The sequence below is a fragment of the Taudactylus pleione genome, unplaced genomic scaffold, assembly GCF_031769625.1.
Source record: "Taudactylus pleione unplaced genomic scaffold, aTauple2 ptg000156l, whole genome shotgun sequence".
NCBI lineage: Eukaryota > Metazoa > Chordata > Amphibia > Anura > Myobatrachidae > Taudactylus > Taudactylus pleione.
The window spans coordinates 21425871-21450561 of NW_028284558.1; the positions used below are offsets into that span (position 1 = coordinate 21425871).

Below are 24691 nucleotides of genomic sequence, written 5' to 3' on the forward strand. Positions count from 1 at the left end.
CCACAAAATTGTAATTTTTAGGCATCAAACTCGTTAAACCCAACTGAAGAGGTGGGAACTTCAACAAAGCCCTGAGCAGAGAAGAAATAAAACGGATCATCGACTCAAAGAATTCAGTTCCTGATGGTCTAAACATTGATTTGGAAATCCAGACAATTCTATAGATTCATGTTAGAGACTCCTCTTGTGTATCCCAGCATTGATACAGGTTATAGGACTCTATTGCATACTGAGTAAAACCATTAATCCATTAAAATATTCTTGATTGCATTTTAGGTAGATACTGTACCTGAATGTATTTACTCCATAACCGCAATTAAAAAACAACAATTAAGATTTTTAAGACATGTGTATAGACGTGTATTATCAAATTAAACAATATATGGACACAATAATTAGTGACAGCATTTAAACGAATTTATTTATTTAATTTTTATTATTTGTATAAGTTTCAATTGTGTTTATTTATTTTTTTATTACTATTAATAGGTTGGGCTTCAATAACCAATTCTGCTATTAATATAATGTGATATCCTTGTCTATTTCCCTCATCCTCACTGGGGGCCTGATTCAGAGCCGGACGCTCTTTAAGAGTGCTCGCTCTGAATCAGGGCTTTTCTTTCTTTTAGTTGCGGCCTCCTGGCCGCTCGCTAACCACAGCTTTTGCAGGCGGCCAGGTGATGGTCACGATGGTAGGGTCTCGTCCGCCACAAGCCCCAGAGAGCTTCCTGCTCTAACAGAGCAGGAAGCTCTCCACTGACATCACTGGTGATGTCAGTGGTGGCTCCCACAAACGGCAGGCATACCTTCAGGAATGCCTCCGTTTGTGTAGCCACCCACCCGCCCCGTCTACAAAACGGGGCAAGCTGTCGATCAACATCAATAGCCGCCCCTTTTGTAGTGATTCCCGAAGCGAGAGAATTTCTCTCTCGCTTCGGGCTTGTGCATGCACGCGGTGCGCGCAGTACCCCACCATCGGACCGCTTGTGAGTGCTATGCGCTCGCGAGCGGCTCTGAATCAGGCCCTGTGTCCCTCACTTATCCCTTTCTGGCAATAAAAAATCTGGCGACCTGTGTCCCTCACTTATCCCTTTCTGACAATAACAAATCTGGCTCCCACTGATTGACACCGAACAACACCTATGACTGGTATTTTCCTTAGCCAATCAAGTGTTAGTCCCAGGCATTACGTCACCTGGCAACCAACCAATGGATAACTATAGCAGGGTCTTTACCCATTACTTATACAAACACTTGTAATCCTATGAGCATCCTTGAAAAAAGCCGTTCATGTCGGCCGAAATGCATTGGAGACATGAGCGCAAAGCACTACACTTCTAACTCATTAAGTTCAGTGCAGTGACCAAGTGAAGATCCAGGCAGGAGATGTACCACTATGGGATTTCAGGCACTGTACTTCCCCCACCACTCACTGTGAGAGATCACCGCTCATCAGACACCCCGCTGCACGACACTCCAGTCGGGACCAGCCAGTGAGTTATACTCCCTGTGTTAGTCATCTGTGCACACCCCGGAATTCCCCCAACACTACAGATCATGGAGGCATCCCCTCTGTCTCGGCAGTGAGATGGGACACTGCTGGCAATAGCTACACATTACACAGGGCAGGAATACCCGGTGACTGCTTGCCTCGGCACGGTGGTTGGCTTTTTCCACCACACTGCCGGGTACATAGACAGGCATATCCAAGGAACTTGCACCCACTTGATCAGACCATGATGTTGCCCCAGGGATCTGCATAGTGTTCTCAGGACAGCAGTGTTAGCTGGCCCTGCACGAACTGCAGCTACTGCCAGGAGCTCTCAGGATTAAAAAAAATGCAAATAACCATCGGAAAACCATCAAATACTTTCCATTCAACATCACCATTGAATGGGTAAAATACTACTATCAAAAGAAAAACATTGATGGTCTGTGACCATCGATGTCCATCCCTACTTATGCTTATGTTTGTGTTCTCAGCTCAGCAAGCATAACAAAATAGTTTCTTTGGGAATACAGGGCTTGATTCAGACCTGGTCGCAAGCGCTGTGTGCTCTCAACTGGATCGATGGTGGGCCAGTGCGCACGCGCACGACGGAGCCGGCTCTGTCGTGCGCATGCGCAAGACCCGGCTAGTGACGGGCAATCCGTCGCTCCAAAGGGGGCGAGCTGTCGATGTTGAGTGACAGCTCGCCCCCTGTGGTGGGCGGGCCGGGGGAGTAGCTGCCCAAACGTAGGCGTTCCCATGTGAACGCCTGCCGTTTGAGGGCGGCCCCACTGACATCACGAGTCAGAGCCAAAATCTCTCTGGGACTTGCGGCCACGAGACCCTACCACAAGGGTCTCGTCGCAAGCCCGATGGTCTTGACTATCGCGACCATCAACCTGGCTGCTCGCTATAGCTGTGGGTGGTCACCCACAGCTATGCAAGCGGCCAGGAGGCCGCACAAAAAAAAACGCCCTGATTCAGAGCAAGCGCTCTTTCAAAGCATCCGGCTCTGAATCAGGGCCACAATTTGCATTTGTGAGTTAAGATGGGTACACATCTAACAAATGTATTTGCAGCTTGACTGATCTACAGATACAGCTGCAGATGATGGCTGTTCATACTAGGGGTGTGCACCGGCCACTTTTCGTGTTTTGGTTTTGGATCTGGATCTTTCTTCGTGTTTTGGATCTGGATTGGTTTTGCCAAAACCACCCTTCCGTGTTTTGGGTTCTGGGTTTTGTGTTTTGGATCTGTATTTTTTTTTTAAAAAGCATAAAAACAGCTAAAATCACAGAATTTGTGTGTTTTTCTGCTCCTATGCTATTATTAACCTCAATAATCTTAATTTCCACTCATTTCCAGTCTCTTCTGAACACCTCACACCTCAGAATAGTGTTTTTATGTACAAAAGGTTGTACCGAGGTAGCTGGATGACTATGCTAAGAGATACGAGTGGGCGGCACAAACACGTGGTCCATCTAGGAGTGACACTGCAGTGGCAGACAGGATGGCAGTTTGAAAAACTATGCCCCAAACAGTACATAATTCAAAGAAAAAAAAGAGGTGCAAGATGGAATTGTCCTTGGGCCCTCCCTCCCATTCTTATGTTGTATAAACAGGACATGCACACTTTAACAAATCAATCATTTCAGCGCCAGGGTCTGCCACACGAGTGTGGCTGAAATGATTGGTTCGTTTGGGCCCCCACAAAACAAGCTGGCAATTAATCTGTCCCTGCACAAACTGGCTCTACGGAGGCAAGATGTTATCCTCATCCTCCTCATCCACCGATTCCTCTCCCTCTTCAGTGTTGTGTACATCCTCATCCTCACAGAGTATTAATTCTTCCCCGCTGGAATCCACAACCACAGGTCCCTCTGTACGTTCTGGAGGCTGGTCTCCCTGGAAGAGTTGATAATTCATTTTATGAACATCATCTTCTCCACATTTTGTGGAAGCAACCTCCTACGCCTTTCGCTGACAAGGTTCCCGGCTGCCTAAACACTCTTTCGGAGTACACACTGGAGGGGGGGCAACTAAGGTAAAATAGAGCCAGTTTGTACAGGGACCTCCAAATTGCCTCTGTTCCTGCCAGTACAGGTACGGACTGTCTGACATGCGTACTTGGATGCTGTCACCGATGTAATCCTTTAACAGACAGACGCATGCTTGTCGCTGCTGCTTTGAGGATGCAGGTGCGGCTACAGCCCACACAATTCACAAAGACAGAAAAAAAAAGAAGAATTTTTTATTGTTAGTGGAGCGCACTTTGAGGGTTACACCACCCTTTAACAGACAGACGCACGCTTGTTGCTGCTGCTTTAAGGATGCAGGTGCGGCTACAGCCCACACATTTCACAAAGACAGAAAAAAAAGAAGAATTTTTTTATTGTTTGTGGAGCGCACTTTGAGAATTATACCACCCTTTAACAGACAGACGCACGGTTGTCGCTGCTGCTTTAAGGATGCAGGTGCGGCTACAGCCCAGACATTTCACAAAGAAAGAAAAAAAAAGAATTTTTTTATTGTTTGTGGAGCGCACTTTGAGGGTTACACCACCCTTTAACAGACAGACGCATGCTTGTCGCTGCTGCTTTAAGTATGCAGGTGCGGCTACAGCCCACACATTTCACAAAGACAGAAAAAAAAAGAATTTTTTTATTGTTTGTGGAGCGCACTTTGAGGGTTACACCACCCTTTAACAGACAGACGCACGCTTGTCGCTGCTGCTTTGAGGATGCAGGTGGAATCTAGATGGGATTTGGAAATGGGGACACACTACCTCCATCAGTTGTCTAAATCCCACTGCACTAATGGCGGATACCGGACGCACGTCTAACACCAACATAGCAGTCAAGGCCTCAGTTATACGTTTTGCTTCAGGATGACTGCTGTCGTACTTCATCCTCCTCGCTAGGGACTGTTGGAGGGTCAATTGTTTAGTAAAAGTAGTGGTGTTCCTACTTCCTCTCAGGGATGATGAACAACTCCCAGCAGCAGCAACAGCACTAGGAGGAAGTGGTTCTTGATCTTTCCCTATTTTATTTTTATCGGAGAAAGTTTGGTCCTCCATTTATGTTATATTGATATATACGTGCGGCTAAGGCGCACACAAACGCAGAAAATATTTTTTTATTTTTGCTGGAAAGTAGTGCACTTTGTGGGTTACACCACCCTTTAAGAAATGAGCCAGCCGGCCCTTTACTTATGGGACACAGGCGCACGCTTGGCGCTGCTCCTTTGTTGATGCACGTGCAGCCACAATGCACACAATTCACAAACACAGAAAAAAAAATTATTTTGTTTGGAGTGCCCTTTGGGGGTTACAGCACCCTTTAGCGGTCAATCCAGCTGGCCCTTTATTTATGGGACACAGGCGCACGCTTGGCACTACTTTGTTGATGCACGTGTGGCTACTGCGCACACAATTCACAAACACAGAAAAAATATTTTGTTATTTTGTTTGGAATGTACTTTGGGGGTTACAGCACCCTTTAACGGTCAAGCCAGCCGGCCCTTTACTTATGACACAGGCGCACGCTTGGCACTACTTTGTTGATGCACATGCGGCTACTGCGCACACAATTCACAAACACAGAAAATATTTTTTTATTTTGTTTGGAGTGTACTTTGGGGGTTACAGCACCCTTTAATGGTCAAGCCAGCCGGCCCTTTACTTATGACACAGGCGCACGCTTGGCACTACTTTGTTGATGCACGTGCGGCTACTGCGCACACAATTCACAAACAAAAAAATATATTTTTTTATTTTTATTGGAGTGCCCTTTGGGGGTTACAGCACCCTTTAATGGACAAGCCAACCGGCCTTTTACTTATGGGACACAGGCGCACGCTTGGCACTACTTTGTTGATGCACGTGCGGCTACTGCGCACACAATTCACAAACACAAAAAAATATATATTTTTATTTTGTTTGGAGTGCCCTTTGGGGGTTACAGCACCCTTTAACGGACAAGCCAGCCGGCCTTTTACTTATGGGACACAGGCGCACGCTTGGTGCTGCTCCTTTGTTGATGCACGTGCAGCCACAGTGCACACAATTCACAAACAGAGAAAATATATTTTTTTTATTAGCACTTGGGGGGAGCACCCCTGACGTACAGAGCACCCCCTGGACAACACTACAGCACCCCTTTAGGACTGGGACACTGCACAGGACTTTGGAGTGGACACAGCCCCTATGGACAACTGACTGCACAACACAGTCCAGCCAGCCCCTATGGACTTTGAAGTAGTGGACACAGCCCCTATGGACAACAGCAGCACATCCCAGCAAAGCACAGCACAACACTACACTGCACTACACTACAACACTACACTACACTACACAGCGCAGCCAGCCCTAACTCCCACCCTCCCTCTTCACTGTCCACAGCCGAGTGAGAAAATGGCGCCGACGCGGGTACCTTATATAGGATCCAAAACCCGCGAGACCCTGAAGGCGGGATGATGACGTTTTGCCTCGATTTCAGATCCGAGTCAGGCGGGAAAAGTCGAGCCTGACTTGGATCGGCCTCGGATCGGGGGGGCTCGGGGGGGTTCGGATTTCAGAAATCCGAACCTGCTCACCCCTAGTTCATACACACTGAACAACCATCTTCCTTAATCTGGCCGCAACACGATATGTCTGTGAATGACATTGTTCACAGACATATCGCTGGAACGGAATCAGTATGATGATCAGTTCTACTCCCGACAGCAGCAGCCTGACAGAAGAGGAAATCCTGATCGTCCTTAGGGTAAGTACCACTAACCTAATCCCCCCCCAACCCTAACCCTCCTTTAGGGGTGCATAACCCTAACCTCCACCCAAGTGCCTAACCCTAACCCCCTCTCTAAGTGCCTAAACCTAACCCCCGCTTCCCCTAGCCTAACCCTAATCTCCCCGGGGGTGGTTGCCTAACCCTAAATCCCCCACCGGGAACCCGTAACCTAAAGCGCGGCTGTCCGCTCCCGGCACACGGCTTACCTTTGATCGGTAAGCCGGGTGTTGGGCTCCCGGCATAGGTCTAATGACAGGCATAATTTGTACCTTGCCGGGATTAAGCAGTCAGGAAGCCGGCGGTCGGCATTGCAACCGACGGCTTCGGGACTGCTTCCCCCTGGGAAAAATGGGCTTGAGTCATTGCTGATGGGATGGCAGTTGGCTCCCATCTAGGCCTTGAGTTGTTGGTGATGGGCAGGCAGTTCCCCCTCTAATCTAGAAATTAAGTTGTTGGTGATGGACTGACAGATGGTCCCCACTAGGCATTGAGGGCCTGATTCAGCTTTGGGAATAAAGTGAGAAACAGCACCTAACTGATCAACTTGGTCAAACCATGCTGCACTGCAGGTGGGGCAGATGTCAAATGGGCAGAGAGATTTAGATTTGGGAGGAAATTGTCCAAACTGACATCTAAATTGCAATGTAAAAATAAAGCTGTGCAGTATTTGTGGGTTACAAAAGCAGCCAGTATTTACTCTACATGCAAAATAAAATGTATGTATTTGCACCCCCTGCATTGCAACATGGTTTGTCCTGGTTCACAGTTAAGTGCTCTTTCTAAAGCTGGCCACACACTAGACCAAATTGCATCAAACCAGCCAACTAGTTGATTGGTTGGAATGAAAATCTGGTAACGGATGGGAGTAACTGATGATCAGCAATTTGCTCCTAAATGCCAGAAAACAGATGAAAATGCTCATTCAGACAAAGTTTTTTAAATGTTTGATCTAAACAATTTGTTCAAACAACAATTTTGGTCCATTTTCCAGTATTTGGGAGCAAATTGCTGATTGTCATTTGCTTTCATACCTTACCAGATTTTCATTCCAACCAATCAACTAGTTGGCTGGTTGGACAGATAATCTTTAGATGTGTGGCCAGCTTTACTCGATTCTCAAAGCTGAATCAGGCCCTGAGATCTTGGTGATAGACAGGCAGTTGGACCCCATCTACACCTTTTACTGGATTATTTGGCCAAGATGGCGATAATTCACCACTTTACCTTTCACCCCTTTCAAAAAATAATTGAATAAAGTTGCCCCTCTTCCCTGCCAATATATCTCTGTGTCTTTATTGTAGATATATTTTTTTCTCTATTCATCTGGTGTAGAAATGTAGCTTGACATCAGCTGATAGGAAGTTTACAATCACTGAGAATTAAAACAAAACCAAAGACACAGATGTTACTGGGCAATTGGTTCTTGTTAAAAATATGGACAGAGAAAGTGCCAAAGTTTATTAAGGTACAAATCTGCAAAACCTGGAATTCTCCTTGTAAATGAAGGTTACTTTGAAAGAAATATTACTAACATGTTCTGCTGACACCCATATACAGTACCTCTGGATGTCTTCAGACAAAGGTGGTATTGGATTAACCATAAAATAGATTAATGAAGTCGTTTTGAAAATTAAAAAAAAATATTTTAACGCAATACTTTTAATAGCTAAGTATATATATGAATTCATGGTAAGCTGTTAAGGGGCATTCACTGCATGAGCTGAGAAAAAGGCTAAAACAGCATGAAAGCTAACCAGCATCAGACACGTTTCAGTGATATATTTTTTTAATGCATCTTCCAAGTGCTGTTCATGTGTTGCACTGTTATCACTATATACCATTGTAAGGGTAACACATGAAAAATAGGTCTGTAATGTTGTAAAATGTAAATGCTATGGTGCAGACTGCAGCATTGACTCCTATTTGACCTATTTTTTAATAAACTTTTCAGATGTCAACTTCTGAAAAGTGCATTATGATAAGTGTGAACAATTTCCCAAGGTAGTAAGTCAAGTTATTTTTGTTATTTTTATATACAATTACTTATTCTTTTATTCATCAACAATATATTTGGCAAAGATGGAATCTTAATTATACAAGTTTACTTTGGATTGTAATTAATTTCTGCTTTTATTTTTTAGGGGGGTCCATGGCCATTTCATAGGAAAACGCCCATGGGCACTTGCCGATGAATGCATTGTGCATCTTATGGCTAAAATTATTGGTACGTGGTATTTTATTTTATTTCTATAGTGTATTTTTTCTTTTGTACCGTTCTTCTGTCTCTATTATGAGAAACTGTAGCAAAAAGTATATTTGTTGAAAACTGTTGTTATGGCTTTTTCCATAATAATTTCTAACTTTCTAAATGTATGCTTCTGGCTAATAGAAACCACTGGATAAGCTCTGTTGACACCAGCAGTGTTTCCAGTTGCCATTTTGTTTCTGGAAAAATAATCCAAATTAGGACCACCAGAAATTTTCTTGTAAAAACGGGAAAAGTGCAAGTCAATTGTATATATATATATATATATATATATATTTACATATATATAGAAACGACAGGCTTAATCCACGGCACTCAACCTTCTGGGGTGCCCTTGGCATGTGACCACACCATCTACATAATAAATATCATACAAACTCGGCACTCACATGCTTTTCAAACTGCAACTCCTTTGAACATAGGGAATGTTGGTTCCAAAATATTGCAATGATTTGTTAAGCTGACCACCGCTTCACAATCATTCCCATCTGGCCAGTCCCTACACTGATTCTCAGATAGATGAACTTGATCTGCCACCTTTGGCTCAAGCTGCATACATTTTAAACATGAAACTGGGTCCTGCCTTAAAGAGACAAGACCACACCCAGGGCTATCAGTTAATAAGCACCTGGAAAAAGAAAAAAAGTTTGTCTTACATTTGAAAAACAGGGTGCCCTAGCAAGTGTGACCACAAAATTTAAATAAACGACAGGCTTAATCCACGGCACTCAACCTTTTGGGGTGCCCTTGGCATGTGACCACACCATCTACATAAAAAATATCATACAAACTCGGCACTCACATGCTTTTCAAACTGCAACTCCTTTGAGTATAGGGAATGTTGGTTCCAAAATATTGCATTGATTTGTTAAGCTGACCACCGCTTCACGGTCATTCCCATCTGGCCAGTCTGGAAAAATAATCCAAATTGGGACCACCAAAAATTTTCTTGTAAAAATGGGAAAAGTGCAAGTCAATTGTATGTATGTATATATATATATATATATATATATATATATATATTAGACCAATGCCAATCCAGCACCCACATGACCAAATTAGACAACTTGCTCAGGTGCCCTCCTTTACAGGAAACGGCGTCCCCACAATAGTGATCCAAATGAGGCGGCACTCTGAGTCTATATGCTGATGAAATTAGTGTTGATTTATTCAACCATACATCGACGTTTCGGGGGCCACCTGCCCCTTCTTCAGGATGACAATTAAGAAGGGGCAGGTGGCCCCGAAACGTTGATGTATGGTTGAATAAAACAACACTAATTTCATCAGTATATAGACTCCGAGTGTCGCCTCATTTGGATCACTATATATATATATATATATATATATATATATATATACACATACACAGTATGTACAGTATATATATATATATATATATATACACATATATATAGTCAGACTCGTCTGTGTATTGAAGGGGCAGGGTTGCAGTTCCAGCCCCAGAGGTAGTGGAGAGTTGGCTGTAGCATTCGCATAACAGGGCCAGTGCTCTCCATTGGGGATCAAGCCACCAATGTTTTATACTCTCCATAAGCCCATTGATGGTTACTAACCATTGATGGTCAATGGCCACCCCAAAGTTTCAGATGTTAATACATCTTGGTTTTATGGCCTACTGCTTTACCTCAATAAAAGATGAAACAGGAAGAGCTATAGAGCTATAGTTCATCTTAGTCACCAGGATCTGGTGCGCCAAGAGGGACTGTTTGGCACAACTGTAACCACAGTGTATGAGAACACATCTATAGTTGTGTATACACTTCAAGGGCCCTAATGTGCACACAAAGGTTAACATGTGACCCATATTAACAGCATTGAAGTCATTTAGAGATCTGATTTCATAGTGTTCTGGACATCTGTATTTGGGTTAAAGGATCATCCATTACTTAAAGGGACATTTGTAGATTGCTAGCAAAATGCATATTATTTTAGGTTTATGTAAATATCCAGTTTTCATATAGGTTTATAGAAATTGTCTTAAAGAAAGATTCTATAGTTTTATAGTAATATTTTGTGAGATATTTTATAGGTTCCTTACTACCATTGTATTTCACTGGTGATAAAGATACCAGTAATTGCAAGACTGCATTTAATTCATTGTGAACTCAATGTACATGTAAATCGCCTTTCATTTAGTATTACGATCTTGCAGCCCTATTTCAGTTCTCAGCTGAGGTCAGTTAAATTAAATATTACATTCTTGTATATGCTAGCCTGATTATGCATTTACTGTGTCTTGGGGAAGAAACCTTGCCTCTCTACTAGAGTGTTGTCTGAGGTGGAAGTTGTCACCGAACAAAGAAGCCAGAAGGTCGATCTATCAGAGAGGTAACTCCAACTTGCACCCACTCAACACCATCCATGTTCCCAAGCGGGGTACCAAATGGGGATCCATATGTATTTCAGTAAATTTCAAAAACTACAGTTTTTGGAGGCTTTATCACATTTTAATGCTTGATACAACCCACTTCATGAGGAATAAAATGAGATAAATTAATTGCTAAAAAATACATCACAAAACAAAACTAAAAACTTGATGTAAACTACGGGGCTGATTCAGCATTGCATGCAAGTGCAATGCTGAATGCAGATTCCAGATTATCGAGGGTTGTATCGACCGCCGATGGTCGCGATGGTGATCCCAGCCTGCAACCTCGGTCGCAGTGCTGGGATCGCAAAATGCATCAGGTGGTGTCATACACCTCCTGCTGCATTTGCATGTTTACATGAAGGAATTGCAAGCTGCCTGCGTGCAGCTTTGCAATCCGTTCCAACCCTGAATCAGCCCCTAAATCTCTTACAATGAGTAACAGATATTAAAACTATACATATCAATATTATACATACACAATTTACACACTATAAAGTTAGGCGATTAGAACACTAGTAATCCAAACAGTCCCACTGAGAGCTCCCAATTCAGTTGATTTTCAGCTGCAGTCTCAGGATAGTAGTGCTTTTCCTCAACCTGCTGACAATCTCTGTTACTGATCTGTCACATTCTCTCACAAATTGCCCTGACCATGAACGTAACTAGGGGTGTGTGAGTGGTGCCACTGCCCATAACACAGGACCCAAATGGCAGCACTGTCGCTGCACTATGGCACCTGCATCTTGTTGAGTCATCCAGAGTATTGTTATGATGCTCTGAGCACTCATCCTGCAGCTTGTGAAGCCACACGGGGTGTCTTTAAGACACTCCAGGCACTCTTCTGCTTGCTGGTCCCATCAGCCGCTCCCCCCTCAGAGTGACATCATGTGTGGGAGAGCTGGGCCTGCACAGGGCGTATTTTAGCTTTGCTATGGCCCTGGCCTTTTCTGCTGCTCTATTCCTCTCCTGCATTCTCTTCTCCCCTCATAATTTGCTCCTCCTAACCTGCTCTATGTACTTTGTATCACTTTTGTTGCCCTTCATAGCTGTTCCTTGACAGGATTCCTGCCCTGTGCTTCTGTCAGTAATCCCACTCTGCACTGCTCGGTGCTAGGATTGTTCACCAACTCAGTGACCATGGTTTTAAACCATAGGTGCAAGACCATTGATGGTTTTACCAAAGATGGTTTGTGTCTGTGCATGCACAGATTAAAGGTGATGTAGGCGCTTGTGCAAAAAAGAAAGTCAACAGACTTTTTTACCATCAGACCTTCTCCATCAATGGGAAAATCATTGGCCATTGGGTGGAAACCATTGGTGGTTGGCACCAACCCTACTCAACACTGCTTCCTACTTCAAAATTTACCCTGATAACAAACATATTTTATCACTGCTTATTGAGCCATGGAACAGGTGACCCCCAACCCGCACTGCTCATTAGTTATCTTGGCCTGTTTCCGTGGATGAGAGGGTAGAAGGCTGCCTATTGGCTTTTGCAGCTGTGTTGTGAGTGCATATGAAGGGATTCTGTATTTCCTAAACATCTACGTGAACCCTGTAGCTCTAAATCTCATCAGCAAATGATGTGATGCGGCCACCTATGCATAGACTTGGTATAACTCTGTACACTGTGCTGAGTGCTACTGCTCATGAACATTACAGGTAACCTTAAAACTGATAAGATGTGGGCATGTTCAGATCCTTTTGCTGACATCAGTTTTTGGAATCCTGGCATGAAATAGTGTTTACTGAGCTTTGTGGGTTCATATTAAGTGTTTGAGAGAAAGCAGATAATATATTCCCATAATATTTAGTTATTGTCTCACCTAGGCCCAGGGGGTTCAGGAATCAGGATAGCTACTGGCAAAACTTAACTAATGACTGTGTAAAACATGTTAGGGGTTATTTCTCACATGATATTAAATGTCTCTAATTTTAGGACTTCATGAGGACTGTTTTTTGAAAGTGGGTGTACTTTCTCTTTCACAGGACTGTGGACCTCATTCAGAGTCGGTCATTGAGGCCGCACGGTCGTACGCCACCGATGTTCGCTAAACTGCTCATGCGTAAAGTTCGCAATGCGCGTGCGTAAACTAGCTATTACGATCAGAAATTGCTCTCTCCTTCAACTTGGCCAGGTCGTTAGTTTGAGTGACAGGATGAGGTGTTTGTGGGTGGTAACTGGGGAAGGTGTTTGTGAACGGGGGAGTGGAGATCCGAACGCAGGCGTGCCTGACTATGGAAACAGCGTTTTATGGTGCATAATTAACTAAATAGTGTCATGGCAAATGTGACATGGGCGGTTTTTACACTGACTTGATCGTAGTGCTTAAGAGAGGGTATGATCAACCTTAAGGTCTATGACCAGCTCCGATGGTTCCCGATGGTCTCAATTAATCCTTATATGCCAGGAGATGACGTGTAATGGGAACGAGAAGGGGGCGTTTTTTTAGTCTTACGGCCGCATCCTCCCCTCGCTCGTCCAGCAAACGATCCCATCTTAACGATGCAACGTGCGAGCGCTTCATTTGCATATCTGGCCCCTTTTACCTTACGACCGTGCAGCCGCAACGACCGACTCTGAATGAGGTCCTGTATGTGTGTGTGTGTATGTACATACGTATGTACATAACATATTAATAATTAAGGCTCACAAATTTTTTAAGTCTCATTATCTATTAAACAGGGATTGGAGTTGGGACTAGTGGATGAATTGCTGATGTCCTCTGTGTCGAATAGACACAATGGAACACTGGTTCAATGTTGCCAATGAGCTGATTCAGCACATAGCTGTTAGAACGGAGCTAATGTGATGAAGTGTATATGCAAAAGGCAAAGTGCATTTAAATTAGAATGATTGGACTACTATTCATTAATATGGTAGTGGATGATTTATATAGCACTATGCAAAGCCTGCTCCCAATTCCAGCCACTATTAGTACTCTAAAACTCTTCTTCTATTAATCACTTTTGGGAGATCAAATAATCCAAAATCTCTGTCGGGTTACATTGGAAAGCAACAATATTAAACTAGGAGTTTAAATGTATTTAAAGATACTTAACTTAGTAGATAATATAATATATGGGAGCATGAGATCTAGCACTTTGAAAAAAAATATTTTTCGTTTTGTGAGAAGTGTTTCAACCAGGATGGTGCAACAACACAAGCACTCACATGAAAAAAGAGGGATAGCCAAGCAGAGGGAAAGCAGTGCTCACTATATAACACAACAGGGTCCCACCCATACTCGTGGAAATTGGTTACAGAGTACGGGTAGGTGGATGATTGTGACAGGAGGTAGGCAGTGCATAGACTCATATTTTGTCTAGTACAGTTAGACCTAAACAAACACACTCCACACTATATAACACAAACTTGCCTACTTCTGAAAGACTCACAAATTTTGGGGAACTTCAAACTCCTGGCAAAATGGGATACCTTCCATCATCCTGCCTACTTCTAAAGCAAAGTGGCAAGAAGTGGCTTGATGCTCCAATTTATGGCAAATTGCATCATCATAGCCCTACTGAGTGATGCTGCGATGTATAGTGAGAGTGGGGCAAAGATGACATAAATTGCGTTGCCATGTCCACTTTGCACCTCCCAAAGGGGAGGTATTGTTGGCAAGTATGAATTAACAATATGTGACAATACTAAAGATTTTCTGTTGCGGCCTTCAAATACCTAGTTACGCCCCTGAAAAGGCTGCAGTACTGTATAGCAACAAACATATTACCTGTACACAGAAAATAAAATCAGATTTACCAGTACTGCAGATATAATGAACCTCTGAGCCTACATGAGATAAAAACAAAATATTAAACGGGACCCGGCGGAAAGGTAAGTATGGGGAAAAATAGGGAATTTTCGGGAATTCATCCTAGGACCCCCCTAATGATGTACTGACATGGGGGATCACTGTGAGTACCCCCGTTTTTCCCTGCAGAAGGTAATTAGGGTTTTTAAATCGCCGCCGCAGGTGTTTTTTCCCGACTTTGAAGAAGTGATGAAGAATAGCACTTAGGTTTTTGGGAGGCAAAAAATAACTATGCCCATCAAATTTGGGGTACATGAAAATGGGTGCAAGCATATTTTTAAGTACTTAAAGTGCATTTTGAAAATTCTTCAAAAATGCACCTGCCGCAACCACCCGCATTATTTTAAACACTTGCTGCATACTTGGGAGTCCCCCCTGAATTCATTTAGCTATTTAAAAGCTTGTTCCCCATATTTTTTTTTTTAACCCCAAAATTAAAATGTTCTTTTTGGGGTGTGCCTATTTTTTTTTTTTTACTTTATTTGACACAGTTCATTTTTGGGGACTATTCCCAGGGGTGCAGGCTTAACAAAAAATTGCCTCAATTCTGCACTTTTTTTCGCCATGTAAAAAACATGGTGAAAACTTATCCCCGTTTTTTTTCAAAGACTTTTCGCACAGGCAAAAAGTCTTTGAAATTGAATACGGGGTTAATTAAAACATGCAAAAATGACGTCATCTGCGATAATTTTCGCAACCTTATTGAATATGGCCCATAGTCTAAACACCCAGATTTTTGGCAGTGTACTCGCACCGACCTAGGTGTGAAAGGGGCCAACCTGGATCAGAGATCGCAACCCTGCTCCGTAGCAGGGTTTTTCCGGATCGCCTCTAGTTTGACTGGCATAACCCGTGTCGCAATGACTTGGGTCATGCCTAAAAGGCTCCGATTGGCTGGCTCAGTGGAGCTTGGAGATAACATCATCTCCAAGAGTCCACTGCTGCCTGACGGAAGACCCGGGTCACAGCAAGACTCAGGTCCTGTGTGAAGGTTGACTACCCTGGAGTAACCAGGCTTATCACCCATGTGTAAAAGAGCTAGCCCAGCTTCAACCCGTGCTCGGTGTACCCTGTCTGAGCCGGGTTGAAGCCGGGAATTTATATCAGAAAAGGGTATAACATGCATTTGCAAAGCTTATTAAACAGTCTCTGATGCTAGGGCTCCAAAAACTAATTTCAGTAAAAGGACATGTACATATGCACTTCTCGTCAGCTTTAATGTTACCAGCAATGTTAATGAAGATCCCATTAACTGCATATTACACAATACTCAAGGAAACCTTGGTAAAGAGACAATGAATGTTCTGTTAAAATGAAAAGCCAGGGAACATACACATTTTTGTATACACTTTTAGCTGATGTTGTTTGTCAATGTCCTTGTGTACAGTATGTGACCTTACACAGCTGATAAACAATACATTACATTTTAATTGAGTTCTAATACATATTATTAAAGTTTAATTTTATTTCACTGTTTTCCAAGGTTATTACTATCTCTCTAAATTTTATGAAATCCTCTAAAATGTTTCAAATTTCCCTTGGCTTTTCATGCAAGTTAATGCCCCCGTCCATCTGCTCTTATTATCAGGTGATATTAATCTTCTGTCAGAATTGCAGTGTGCCCTTTACAATATTGCAACAGCCTTTAAAAAATGCCTGAGTCTTACATATATTAACAGAGCTCCTATAATAGTACAAAAACAAGACAAGGCATGATCTGCAGAGACCGTATTCATCTTCCTTTGCTGTGATCTCAGAATTTGTGCAGGAAAAATAGTACAGGTGCCCAATGCGCACCACTGATGGGGAGTAAACCCCTACTGCTGAGAGATAATAGGTATTAAGATTCTTTATTGCTTTGATATATACAATAAATAGCCATTGAAGGCAATAGTAGTGCCTGGCTCACATGTGCAGATTTCTGCACACGTACCTTATTGGTATTCATACCATACAGTGCTAACATTGCTGGTGCAGCTGCCCTGGTCATATTTTATTGGTAAGTGATTTTCTATTGCTGTAATAAATGGTGATAAAATATTTGTCTTATCGCTGCACTCTGATAAATCGCCCGTAAGAATACTATGTAAGCATAGTAGAATGTATGAATGCAATACAATTTGATTACGTGTCTACATTTTCTAAGTATTTAATTAATAAATCTGTACAATTCATCAGTACCTTAGGGTGGATTTATTGCATTCATTGTTCAAAACTAGGTACATTGGCATAGGCAATATGAAGTGGGTGGGTCTAGAAGAAGTACAGAGTATTTCAGCACACCCCACTCCTACATGTTCGTGTGTAGGAAAGTTTGAAGATTAAGGTGCTACAATCTGTGATCAAACCGCACAAAACATCATACAGTAGCATGTACCGCTCCTGTTTGGGATGGCCATCGATGGCCATTGGTGGTTAACATCTGTGGTATGAAACCATTTATAATGGTGGTTACCATTGTTGGCAAACACATCTACCATCGGTGCTTAACCATCAATGGTCAATGGCCATCCCTAGCTCACTTTAAACTGCACAGGCCCCAGGGGATTTGAGTAGCAATGTATGACTGATACCGCTAATTAGAGAGCAAGGCTATGGGTGAGGCATCGTTGCTGCCCCAGTGGCACTTTTCTCTGGGGTACCTGGAAGGGCAACCTGCTGCTTTTCAAGACATCCAGAGCATTCCTATCTTCCTGTCAAGGGTGCGGAAATGTCCTGCTACATCGCTGGAACAGATGCTGGAACCAGGGGCTGGCTGGCTGGCAAAGTTTAGCCTGGGGGGCATGCGCAAAGCAGTGGCCCATGAGATGCAGCCCTAATTTTTAACTATCAAGGTGGTACTCTCTGTTCTGGTAATACCTTTATGTTATTCTATGTGAACTGGATGGGGGCGTCCGAGCTTTGACTCTGGCTGCAGTTCCTTCTTGATGTGTAGGAAGCGGAGCAGGGGACACAGGAGGAGTAGGCGGGTATTGGAGGAGGAGGAGGAATGCTGGGTAAAAGGCATAAAAGGATAGCCAGGGACCAGGAAAATAGGCTGGCATAGTAGGAGGAGGAGGGGTGCTGGGTATTAGAGGAGAGATGGGGACAGGACATAGGAGAAATAGGTTGGTCATAGGTAGAGGAGGAGGGGTGCTGGGTATTAGAGGAGAGACAGGGACAGGACACAGGAGGAGTAGGCTGGCATAGAAGGAGAAGAAGGGGTGCTGGTTAATAGGTATTAGAGGAGACCTGGGGACAGGAGAAATAGGCTGGCATAGGAGGAGGAGGGGTGCTGGCCTGGTATTAGAGGTGAGCCAGGGTCAGGAGTAGTTGGCTGGGGCAGGACACAAAAGGAAGCCAGGTACCGTCCCGTGTAAGCAGGGCCGTAGAAAACCGAATGGAGTGTGGCATTTTAGCGGAAGGCGTGGCCACGCCCCCTCAGAGAAAAAATTTTTTTTTGCACATCACAAATCTAGAGGTAGGGGGGTTTGATTAGTGTGACCGCTCCCCCCCTCCCACAGACAGAGGAGGCTGCAGTGAGCAGTCTGCTGATAGGTACTTGGTGCCCCTGTGTGTAATAGGGGTTGAGAAAAGCCAGAACCAGGAGGAGATGGGTGCCAGGTAAAGAGTGGATGGGAATTGGAGAAGGGGGCGGGGTGCCTGGTATTAGAGGTAGAGGGGAGTGGCCACCGGGGACAGGAGAAAGCATGAGCTGTGCATTAGAGGCAGTGAGAGGACTGCTGGGGCCAGGTGCGCTACGATACTGCCTGGCATATCCTCTCTGGGCCTGACGTTGAATGAGCATGGCCGCATGAAGCTTCCCTCAAAAAGCAGGCAGGGGAGGAAAGAGCCTGCACATTAAGGGGGTAGGGCCACGCATCTACACTTTTCCTACAAAACACTGCCAAGTGCGGCCCATTCTGCAGCTCTACAGGGACCAGCGGCCGGCCCAAAGTACTGAAAATGGGACCGGCCGGGGGGGCATCTGTCACCCTGCCCTCCGGCCCAGCCCGCTTCTGGCTGGAACTGATGCTGTAGTACAATAGAAGCAAGCTGCAGGAGCTTGAGAAAGAGGTGCCAGAAGAATAAATGGGGGCAGGCTGCTGGAGTCTGGACCTGAATGCTATGGCACAATATGAGAAGGCTGCAGGAATGTATCAGATTGAGCGCTGGAAAGCAATACTGAGAAGGTAGCTGGAACAGCTGTAGAAAGGTGGTTAGCAATTCCTGGAGCTGGTAATTAGAACAGATGCAGATTGCTTTTAAGCAAATGCTGGAGCTTGTAACAGGAACATAATACAGGATATCAAAACAAATCCAGGGTGAGAAGTTGCACTGGTAATGTGGTTCCACTGGTAATGTGAGATCAGCAGTTCCTGGTTTAACTAGGGTGCTGTAACTAAGTGCTGATAGGCTGTACTGAACATGTGACTGCAGTCACTGGAAGCTGGTTGGCAAAGTGGGTCATGTGATCACATCCAAAACGGCGGCAATTATGGTTCAGAATGGTGGGAACCGCCAGGAGTGGGATGCCAGCTGGGTGAGGAATGACTAGTCGATATTCAGAATGTCAATGTCACAATGTTGCTAGGTTCTGAATGTTGACATTTGTTGTGGATTTTTGCTTATTTTAGCTTATTCCTAAACCTAACTTTTACCCTAAACCTAACATTAAGCCTAACCCTGAACCTAAACCTAAAAATCAACCATATGTAAACATTCTGGTGTTAACATGTTAAATGTTGACATTCTGAATGTGTCAACATTTTTGTCCATGTTGACCTAATTGTATGTTGACATATTGGTTGTCGACCTATTGACCATGTAGAATTAGATATTCTGACTGTTGACATTCAGAACCTGTCGACATTACTAATGTCGACCTTCTGAATATCGACTACCTGATAGGATACCTCCCAGCAGTTTATACAGAAAAGTGACCATAGATCTCAGTGATACCGCAGGTGGACACAGAAGGCAGTAAGGTTTCACCGTCAAACCCGATAATGGGGTACCCACACCCTGATGTGCGACATGTACTGACTTTATTATGAGCCTCTTTATTGACCCTTAAAATGTTACAGAATGCACTGTAGTTTTAAATGAGAGTAGATAAAGGCATATTTTTATTTTATTAATTTATTTTATTATAAGTGTACAGAATTTTCATAGATGTTTTCTCATGAAGCAACTTCATCAAACACCCTCAGGGCCTGATTCATTACGGATCGCTATTGCGATCGCAGCTGCGATTACGCACGCAGTCTCACTGCGAACATATGCTAGTGATTGCAATCGCAATGCCTAACATTAGGACGCCCACTTTACCTTACACACATCCGTAATACTTTGCAAGTCTGCAAAACCATCGGTAACATCGAGTACAATCGGAGCCTCACGCACACTTGCACAAGGTCTGACCTTACTCAGGAATTGCTAGCCTCATCGTATGCAGTGAAAGCCCAAGCTGTGTATTGCATGACAGTGGCTAATTTATGCATGCCCCTGCAACAGCGTTCAAACGCACTGGCATGCCTGCGTTTCGCCAACCACCCCCGTCACCACCCCCAAACTTCCTGTCAATTACTCTGCGATGGGTCTGCGTAGTCACTGCAATCGCTGTCTGGTTCGCAGCTGAGCCTTTGCGCACGCGCACTACGATGCATGTGCATGCGCAGAATGCAACAATTGCCCGATTGCGTGCGTAATCGCAGTTGCGATCAGTAATGAATCAGGCCCTCTATACTGACATCTCCTATTTTGAGGATGGAAAACTTTTCAAAATTCAACTGATTTTAACTTTCTAAACTTAAATCATTTAATAAAGTTGTATTGATTTATATTACTTACAGTAGTTTTTGCTATATACTATCTGTAGGACATACTAAATTGTGTCCAAAAAAATTTCAGCCTGTATTCTATGAGTAGGGGTGCAACCTGTCTGTGAGAACAATAACTATAGGTGGTGCATGAGGGCTGCATGGAAAAGATCATTGTAATAGTAAATTGTAAATCCAGCATAGGAGTTACTTAGCGGGGTGCAGATTCTTCTCTGTTCTTATTTATTTCAGTAGATTACCAGATGCATGAATTCCCTATCACATCAATTTGCATTGTTACTGCAAAGTGATATATTTTAATGCAATCAATATCATTCTTATAATCCAGGTTCCTATGCTGACTCCGGCTTTGTTTCAAGCTCTCGTTTTCACATGTGTTCAGGACTAAAATGCAATTTGTACAAATTCAGCTGGAATATAATGATAGTCATAAATCAGCCTCCTGTTCACTACAAAATGCAACTATTTCATTATCTTTTTATTCTGATCACAAAATGAAAGCAATAAATAGACTGAAAACTTTTATTCCGGTGGCACATTAAAAAATGTGTTTACTTTTTCAGTATATGCAAAGTCATCGCCTAATCTGCAGTGGATATTTTCCATATTACAGAAATTATTGGACAATAAGAAATTGCTGACATTTTTTTAATATTATTTGCAGGTGCTGAAAACGAAGAAGTGGCGTTAATGAATGGACTGACGGTTAATTTGCATTTACAAATGGTGAGTTCATTCGCTCCAGCCGTGATTTGTCTACTTTCAATTGCAGATTCTGCTTATCTCTTATGCATGTTTGCACTGAAAAACATTACTTGGCTAAATCATGGAAGCGCGGATGGAACAATAATCGTCTCCAGCAGTTCTCGGAAGCTTCTGCATTTTTAGATATTTTCAATGCCCTGAACAATTGCTTTGATAATGAAGGTGCTTGACAGAGAATCAATGTTAAAATGTTCTCTATCGTACACACAATGGAGGAATTCATATAGTGTGTGCTGAACCAATATTCATCTCGTTACTAGAAATTAGGGACCATACTCTACCTAAGCGCATTTCCTAATGGAAACTTGGAGCACATTGGGCCACCATCAAGATCTGTCCAAACCTAGATCCACCCATTTTCCTCTCATTGCTCGACAGGCCACACCCTTTTTTCAAGAATGGACCACCCCATTTGGTCCATTGTACACACAATCTGTAATAAAGTATATTCATTCAATTATTATTATTATTATTACTATTATTATTATTATTATTATTATTATTATTATTATTATTATTATTATTACCCTTTATTTATATGGCAATGCAGGACAAATACATGGTTTATAAACATTGCTGCATAACACTTAAATAAGTAGCAGGGTGTCAGCAACCAAGTGTTAGTTGTCGTTGTGGGGAGTTAGCAGTAGATGAAAGTATAATTATGACAAGGAGAAGCACATGAGGGAAGAGGGCCCTGCTTGTGAGAGCTTACATTCTAAAGGGGAGAGGCAGACAAAAGGGGTGACACAGATGGGCGAGATAGTGAGGAAGGAGCATGCAGTAGTGGGTTAGGATGAGTGCTGGAAAGCTTTGAGGAAGAAATGGGTCAAGAGAGCCCATTTGAAGGTTAGGAGACAGGAAGCAAAGTTATGGTGCATACACACGATCAGATTTTTTCTTCAGATATGGACGATAACGATTTAAAAATCGTTCAGTCGTTCATATCTGAAGGAAAATCATTCATATCTGACAAGCCTGAACGATGGACGATCAACGATGCGCGTTCCCGTTTGTCAGATAACGATATCTGACATCTGATGGGTTTGCAGTCAGACTTGGACGATTCCATTCATTTTAATGCAGTCAAAAATCGTTCAATCGTTCAAATCGTTCAAATCGTTCAAAACTTTGGTCAAATCGTTCAAATCGTCCAATCGTTCAGTCGTTCATCTGACAAATCTGACAAGTCTGACAAATCTGACCGTGTGTACGCTCCATTATCAGGGAATTTTTAGCTAAGGCCAGAGGGATGAAAAGAGGCAGCTACTTGAAGAGGTTGCAAGAGGTGAATATCATGAACCTCGAATGGAAAGAATGAAATGGAGGGATCAGAAGGTAGGAGTTGGTAGGAGTGAACAAAGGATAAACGGACTCCATCACCACCAGGAGAATGAGATTATTAGGGCTGATGTAGTGTGGAGGTATGATTGATTTATAGCAGGGGGATGAGGAGAGTGTAGGTATGTGGCGGGCTTCTGAATGAGGAAGGGTGACAGGAGGTGGTGGGCAAGGTGGACGTTTAGTGTGGTGTGGGTGGAGGAGAGGAGAGTTGAAATGGAGAAAAGGGAGGGTGCAGGGCTTAGTGGTGGTGTAGCAGGACCATGGTGGAAGAGAAGTGAATAATAATGGAGTAATGGGAGATGTGGTAGAGAATACTAAATGGGATGAACAAAGACAGAGGAGAGGAAAGAGGGGGAGGAGAAGGTGGAGGAGACTATGGAGGGAGAAGAGAGGTGGGAACTGGTGGTAGAGGAGTGAATTATGTAGCTGCTGAGTGAGGGGAGGTGAAAGAAAAGAGAGACATGGGGGTAAATTTACTAAGATTTGTGTTGGTCCCGATTTGTCCCATTTTTCAACACGATAGGATCGATCAAAAATGCCCATTTTTCAACTTTAAAAAATTGGGAATTGATGGTGTATTTGGTTGATCCTGTCTGTTTTGAAGTCCCGATTTCACCACCCGAATTTCTCTCCCGAACAAGCAGGCTGCACATATCAGTGAAATATGTGCAGACTGCTTGTTTATTTTTTTATATTTTAAGGGTTAATTTTTAGAATAAAAAATTGACACTTCCCCCCCCCCAAATGCATAACCAGCCCCGGACTGGTTAGCCGGACCAGGTTCCTAAAATTATGGGGAACAAAACGAGTAGGGTTCCACCGTAATTTAGGAACCAGCATCAGGCTGCAGGGCCAGTCCTGGTTTTAAATATAGGGCAAAAAAAATGTGTATGGTGCCCCCTATATTTAAAACCAGCACCGGACCGAAAAAGACTGGGGTGTAATGCCACAGCCCAGAGACCCTATTACCGGGTCTCCAGGGCCAAAGCAATCTCACCCCAAGTCGGTCAGGCCAAGTCGAGGATCTCAGGGGTGGTAAAAAAGGAGTCCCCCCTCTCCCAAACCCCAGGCTTGGTCTGAAGCCTGGGCCTCTTCCCCGCACCCCTGGAGTGGTGGGTACGGGCATAATAAAGTGAAGAATAGTAGAAAATCATTGTACTTTACAGTGGGACTTTTGTATGATTTTTTTTATATAGATCATTTTACTATTGAGATTCACCGGAAATAAAGGAATCCAGGTTAATACTGCAATTATAATTTGTTGGACACACTGGAGGGCGCCACTTTCTCATCCTTGTGAAAATATATATATATATATTATATATATATATATATATATATATATACACACACTGATACTCTGGTATGCGCCATACTTGCCTACTTTTCAAAAGTAGTTTCAGGGAAAATACACACCACCCAAAAGGCGTGTCTAGATCCACCTATGGGCGTATCTATTGCCAATTGGGTGTGTTCTAGACCGAATGAAATTACAATTACTTCATGTAAACACTTGGCATGTGACACCAAGTCACCAGAATATTCTGTTTTGCTGACATAGAGGCAAATTTATGTCAGTACATTTCCATAGACACAGGGGCATAAGAGGGCCTTGCAAAGGAGAAATGTGGACAAAATAAGAATCTGCTCCCCCACAACCATTCTAATTAAAATTCTTCAATAGATGACCACACAAATATAATAGCACATCTTACTATACGCTGACATCCTAGCCCCCCCACCCACTGACATTAATATTTCTCTCCTCTGCCACACTGACATTACTAGATCTCCTTGTGACTAGAGTGCGCTGATATCAGCTTCACAGAAGGAATAAAAAGAAGATGCACATATAATAAAAGACGAATACTTTCCTCCTATATGCAATCTGGATGGTTCCCGTATCTCTGGGTTCTCCTTTTTCCCTTATATGTCCAATGTCATGAAAAACATAATAAATGGGAAAGGAAACATAGTGTAATCAAATCATAACAGAGTAGTTTAT

At 43.2% G+C, this 24691-nt stretch overlaps 1 protein-coding gene across 1 annotated transcript in view; it reads left to right on the top strand.

Annotated features, from left to right (window-relative positions):
- Window positions 1-24691, top strand: part of KYNU (kynureninase) — a 163205-nt gene that overhangs the window by 29739 nt on the left and 108775 nt on the right. Inside the window, exons 4-5 of the mRNA XM_088474915.1 lie at window positions 8418-8500; window positions 21242-21303. Coding sequence (XP_088331041.1) covers window positions 8418-8500; window positions 21242-21303 — 145 coding nt within the window. The remainder of the gene's footprint in view (window positions 1-8417; window positions 8501-21241; window positions 21304-24691) is intronic.